The sequence below is a fragment of the Sesamum indicum genome, linkage group LG4, assembly GCF_026168435.1.
Source record: "Sesamum indicum cultivar Baizhima isolate 11 linkage group LG4, ASM2616843v1, whole genome shotgun sequence".
NCBI classification, from domain to species: Eukaryota; Viridiplantae; Streptophyta; class Magnoliopsida; order Lamiales; family Pedaliaceae; genus Sesamum; species Sesamum indicum.
In genome coordinates, this window is record NC_142660.1 from 1,454,188 (window position 1) to 1,460,992 (window position 6,805).

The 6,805-nt window shown below is 36.6% G+C and overlaps 1 protein-coding gene and 1 pseudogene across 1 annotated transcript; one reads left to right on the forward strand and one right to left on the reverse strand.

Moving 5' to 3' along the window:
- Positions 1-66: 66 nt before the first annotated feature.
- Positions 67-935, reverse strand: LOC105160048 (putative protein phosphatase 2C 55 pseudogene; annotated as a pseudogene).
- Positions 936-4,536: 3,601 nt separating this feature from the next.
- Positions 4,537-6,186, forward strand: LOC105159872 (gibberellin-regulated protein 5). Its single transcript, XM_011077082.3, has 4 exons — positions 4,537-4,802; positions 5,159-5,215; positions 5,468-5,501; positions 5,776-6,186. The coding sequence occupies exons 1-4, from the start codon at positions 4,731-4,733 to the stop codon at positions 5,955-5,957; spliced, it is 345 nt and encodes a 114-aa protein (XP_011075384.1). The 5' UTR covers positions 4,537-4,730; the 3' UTR covers positions 5,958-6,186.
- The last annotated feature ends 619 nt before the right edge of the window (positions 6,187-6,805 follow it).

Sequence of the window (6,805 nt, forward strand, 5' to 3'; positions counted from 1 at the left end):
TCATGATCAACTTTGATCTATGATTCTGTACAATACTTGTTTGAACGTAGGTACGTACGCCAATCATCAACATTCTTGGATAATTCGAGCAATAATAACAGTAATGTCGTCAACCTTGCCTCCCATATGACATTTTCCGGCCTTCCTCGATGCAATCGAATACGGCGTATCAACAAATCTGTCGAAGGAGTTGTAGAGCGCAGCGTTAGCCAGGTAACACGCCTGTTCCGCCATCAGGCTCCCCTTCTCACTCCCTTGACGTAGACTCTCCACGATTTCACTTGCATGCATGTTGTCCATTAGCCCGTCGGTGCCGGCCACGATCACATCCCCCGCCTCCACTCGGAACTCCATCTCCACGGCGGGCTGGGTTTGTCCTTTGTGTTCCCCAGCTGATACGGGCAGTTGAAACTGTGCTGCTGCGTGGGGGATCGGAATACAACCTCGCCGTTTCTGATCACCAGGAACCCGCTGTCGCCGGCGTTCACGGCCCTCAGTTTATCGCCGGAAAGTGTGATGATGCAGGCTGTGGAGGACCCTTGTGCGGTGGTGTTGTTGAAAGCCTCCTCAAGAACCCTTTTAGGGTTTACGTTGAATCTGGGTTCTTTCTTCAGTGCAAGAACGGAGTTCATCATGAGCTGCCTGGCGTACTCGCCGCCGTCTATTCCGAACTTGGCCCACCCTCCGACGCCATCCGCTACCCCGATGGTCTGCTCCTCCGTGGAGATGAAGTGGGCGTCTTCTCCCCGTGGCTTCTTCGGATTGTCCTTGGGTATGTAGATGGAAGCAGCCGACATCTTCAAGAAAACACCGGAGGTTTCCCAAGATTCAAAGCGCCGCCCCACCGCCGCGGCGGCGGTACCATTGGAACACACATTATCAAGAAAGCGATCAGAGCAATGAAAGTCATGAGGGTGAGCAGACTCGGCCTCCATCATAATCTTCTCCTCCGCGGGTCGACCGAAGAACATCAAATATTACACGTGAAAATGTGTATAGGCAGAAGATAAAATTGAGTACATTTAATTCTATTCTGCTTGCAGTATATATATATAGGACCAAATATATATTCTTACCTAATAATTTATCCTATCTTAAGTAGAACACATTTTAGGTTATTTATCCTCACTCACTCTTTGCACGTACTAGTGTTAGATTGAAATAGCAATTCTATTAATTTTTTTAAAATAAATTCCTAAAAACACATTTAAAATTTAAAAATTGATATATATATATATACACTAATTTATACTAGTATATATATACATAAAAAAGTCATCCACACTCATAATGACGGGTAATGATTAGTGATGGCAATGGGACAGGTTTGTTCGGACTTGAGACTCACCCCCTTTGTGAATCTTACCCAGCCCCGAACCTCGCCCCATCCCGTCCCCATAAAAACCCGGCCCCGCCTCACCAAATGGGCCCTGCCTCCTCTTGCCCGATTTAAGTTTTTTATTTTTTTAATTAAATAATATCAATTTAAATTTAGTAATTTAACATAATTTTTTTATTATTTAAAATAAATTATATAATATAAATATTATATTCAACTAATTTTTTTTATAAATAATACTAAATATCATTGTAACTTTAGTTAATTTAACATAGTTTCCTTTATCTAAAATAAGTTATATAATACATTTAACTATTTTTTTTTTTGTATTTCATACATAGAGTTGGATGCATACAAAATTATTTAAAAATTCACCAATAATATCATAATTTTCTATTAATAATGTATTACATATGAATAAATCAATATTCCACAGGGACTTCAACTATGGAATGAAAATCTCTAGCACTTTCCCTTCATTCTAGCCAACCAATCTCCACTTTCTTGGAACTCGGGACTGACCTTCAAATAGCATGCTGATTTATAAGCGTACTTTCTTTCTCCCTTAAGACTGAAAAGATCTGACCCGGCATAGAGCTAGAGCGTGCTATTGTAGAGCATAAGTTACCATGCGATGGAGGAGCCGAAGGAAGAAATTCGAGAAGTAATAAAAAATATTAAAAAATTGATCGGTGCGGGTCAGGTACAAACTTGTAACCTGCCTCGGACCCAATTGGGTCCAATGGTTTAGGTTCTGAACCGAATAACATGAGTACCAAACTAGCCCATTCAGAGGCGGAACCCCTGAAAATCGAGTCCGATTGTCATCTCACCAATTTTTCATGAAGTAAGAAAAGGTACTTCAATAAGATAACTAATTTTTAAAATTTTACATCAATGAATAAATTAATTTTCTTTTCTTTATTTTTTTTAATGTAATGTATCGATTTATATACTTTTACTCTTATTTATAATACATTTTAAAGTTGATGCATACAACCTAAAGAGACCCAGCCCAAGAAGAACAGTAAGGTTTGAGACCACCTAACGCACTAACCCCAACGACCCAAAAAGCTTGGGAGCCCAAGAAGGAGGACAAAGGCCCAAGGCATCCCTGGACTCAGCCTAGGAACGCGGCCAACAAGAATGATTGGTCTAAAGTCCACATTTAGCCACCCTCACGTGGTGTACATTTGGTTTGTCAAGTCTACTACCACGCTAGTCTAGAAGATGCAGTTCAAATGAGGTTTCCCTAGAGCTTTAGACTCCTTCTTGTTGTGGGATTCCTTGGCGACCAGGAGTCCTGACCAACAAAGGGTCTCCCCCAACTAGAAGATACGCAATCATAGGCAAGTCCGGTAGAAGATAAAAGCAAATCATAACTTATCTAACCACCCTTATTCTTTTTCCTAGAAAATGAAGGAGTGAAGACCCCCATTAGACGTAGACATCCCTCTATAAATACAGGTTTAGTCACTTGAGCCAGGGACACTCTCCAGAATTTTGAGCATTGTTATTAACATTCATCGAAGCACTCTTTTGCGAACTCGGCATACTTTCTCTCATAATTTTATTATCATATATCGATCTCTTATCACGTTTCATTTTTTACAACTAGCTTTTCTTAAACCTAGTACTAACTTGGACGTTGAAGTGCTAACTGCTTGTTGTTTGTAGGTTTCTTTTATTAGAATCTTATATTCCTTGGCCCAAATCCAAAACAATAGTCCAAGCTTGTTGGACTCGTGCTACTTTTACATGCATCAAAAGTAATAAAAAATATTTATTATATGCATATAAAAAAACGTGTCATAATAACTAGTATAAAACAAAAACCATATATACTCATAGAAGGTGGTTAGGGGTGTACGTGAATTTGAATAATTAAGTTGTTTGAAACAAATTTTTTCTCTTGAAATAATTAATTGTGTCTAAATTCGTTTTATATTTTCTTAGTCCAGAAGTTCAATCCGAAATTCATCAATACTTGGGCATTATTTCATTTTGGGGCCATAAACGAAATGAGGGCATAGATGTATATGGGCCGAATTGATTAGGCCACAAGTGATTCTTCTTTAAGTCACAAAAGCCCATTTAGAGTCTTCAAAACCTCCAGACACCAAAAGTGCATGCTGGGCCTATAATTTTGGGCTAACACACTGAAGATTCGACCTTTATTAGGCAGGGGCCTCTATCGTCTATGCTATTGGAGGAAGCATATATATAAAAATAAAGAATTAGGTTGATCACGGACACCTAAAACTGCACTTCACGACAACCTTTTGTTAGTATTGGAACTAACAAAACATAGTATTCACAGAAACTTTTGACCATTTCAATATTCACACACACCTCTGAAGACATTCTTGCTCCTACTGCAACATTTCTAGTTTAAGATTATTGCTTTTAATCATAATATTCAATTGAATAATATTAAAGAAGCTTAGTATTAATGAATAAAAATGGGTTGAGGAGAAGTCGAAATTAATATGTATATGGACAAGGAAAATGGTATAATATTATGAGAGAAGAATTTGGTGATGGGAGTTTGTGTGGTGTGTGGATGTTAGGGATAGAGAGAGATAGGATGATGAGATTGAGAGGTGCATGGGAGTGAAGTCCAAAAACATGTGATTCAACTCACATGCTGCATGTCACTGCACTGCAACCATCTTTTTCGCCCAATGCTGTCATCCCCTTCACTTCACATGCATCCACACCACTACACTACACTTTCTGGTGTCTCTCTGTGTGTTTTTATTACCATTTCTACTAATTTGACTACCCTCATAATTTATGTTGTTCTACTTTTATTTTTTTGTTCTGGGATTGATAATACTTTGATTATTTGTCTCAAATCTCAGAATCCAAATATTAAGAGAACTTGCAATTTTCATCCTCTAATTTTGAAGTTTGCAATTTTGGTCCGATAAGAATTAATTTTCGAGCAATTTAATTAGTATTGTTAACCTACACCCCTAAATTACATAGCAGAAAATAACATGATCAAAATCTGTATGCATGGAACATACAAATCGATTATGACACTAGATGTATATTACTAATTATAACTTAATTGCCCTTATTGTAATAATTAATGAGGAATTTGCATGGAGAAAAAGCAATTTCAAAAGCAATATCCAAATAGAGATGGAGACAAAGTTTTGGCCAGAAATTGTGGTCATCAGCCTCTCTTCCTCTTTCTCCTTCTTCCCACCCACCCATGCAATAACACACTACACCACAACTACTCTCTCTCTCTCTCTCTCTTTCTCTCTTTCTCTATACATATATACATATATATATAGCCTAGCTACAACATTCTTGATCTTATCTCCACAGAGACATATATTCCCATTTCATACATTCTCAATAACTGCAGGGCAACAATATGAATTGTCTGAGAAGAGATTTGATCCTTTGTTTCTTGCTCATCATGTTTCTTCTGGCTGTCCATAACCATGTAAGCCCACATTCATTTAATTACACCTGTTATATATATATATATATATATATATGTTTACAAAATATTCTACTACATATGCATTCTATAAAGGGGAAATCTAACCCAAATCGAGTCTGGCCAAAATTTAAACAATTACAAGTTAAATATAATACACTTGTCAGGTGTCCAATTCAGAAAAAGTAATTGATTGTATGACAAATGTAGCATCAGTGTGTGATTGATTGAATTTGGCTGGACCTGATTTGAGTAAAAGATTTCCTTTATTTTTACACAACTAATTGCTAGCTATGAAGTAAAGTTAATTATGTATATATGTACTAGTTTTTACCATATATATGGGGTTATTTTGGCAGGCAACAATTGTAGAATCCCCAACTCCTCAGCCACAACCATCAGGCGGTTTTCCCATGGTAATTCAGAAATTCTAGTCAGAATCAAATTTTGTTGAATTTGAACTATTTACGCAGTAAATGTAACACATTTATTGCTGTATGATTAGTTCAATTCAACATGGGTAATTCTTTTTCAATCTTTTCATATCAAGAACTGAACACTCTTCCCCACCTCCCCCCCCCCCCCCCAACAAAAAAAATACAAAGAAAAGGGCAGTGATTTTAATTTTAGAAAGTTGCTAATGGTATGTAGCACTGTTTGTGTAACAGTATGGTGCAACTCCAGGCAGCCTTCAACCTCAGGGTAAGAACAATTAACCATGCACACGTTGTACTATCTGTCTATATATATGCTCATTACGTGGTCTGTACTCATATGAACTATCAGTTTAATGTTGTTACATATATGTCGATACATCACGTGACGACCCATCTGGACATAAATTCAAATGAACAATATCGAATTTTTTTCATCTACAGTTATAATGTCCAAAAAGGGGGGTCCGAGAACAAACAATTACAAGCATATTTATGTAGTAAAGTGTATGTATATAATGTATAATAATAATATGTGGCAGAGTGTGGGAGGAGATGCACGACGAGATGCTCGAAAACGGCGTTCAAGAAGCCATGCATGTTCTTCTGTCAGAAATGCTGCGCCAAATGCCTGTGCGTGCCTCCGGGCACTTACGGCAACAAGCAGTTCTGCCCTTGCTACAATAACTGGAAGACCAAGAGAGGAGGACCAAAGTGCCCTTAGATCATATACTTTTACAACTATTTTCTCATTACATCCTCTTTATATATCTCTTAATCTGTGATGTGTGTACTTATTTCATGACACTATCAATGTGTTTGTCTTAAATTTTTGATGGCTTGTTCACTTGTACAATCACTGAGTTCTTCATTATGATGTTAGAGTCGAAGTCAAGCAGGTGTTGGTGGGCTCGAATTTTATTGCCACTGATTTATAAATATAATTTTGTACATTGATCAGGTTTTTATGGAGACGTAATATAGTTGTATATATATAATGGGCCGTGTTAAAAACATTTAAATATTAAATAACAATATTCGGGGGATTTTAGATGAGGTGATTATTGAATATGAATGTGGCCGAGTTTGGTAAAACATGTTATGTAATTGGAATTGGTTGATTGAAGAATTGGGAGGGGCAAAATGATGTAAAGCAGAAAGATGGTGGGCATTCTCTTAATTTCAAGAGAATACAAGGGGTATAGTGTTATTAATCTAGTAAAAGTTTAATGAATGTTGCAAATCGAGATACAACTTTTTATAATTTTCTTTTCTTTTCTTTTTTATGAGGATGAAAGCCGATTCTCTAATTTTTCTTGGATTTCAAATCCTCAATATGTTTTTTTTTTTAAAATATATTAAGAAGATGAACTATTATTAATTGAAATAACTTAACTACAATCATTCATGTCAAATTTCAACAATTAACATTCACAATTATAATAATTATACCCTAATCAACAATATCATATAAATAAAATTTAAACAACACTTACGATATAGTCGAACAACATCCCATATACATAAAGTAGGGTCAGGGTCCAAATCCATAATTTCTAAAATTAGGAAGCG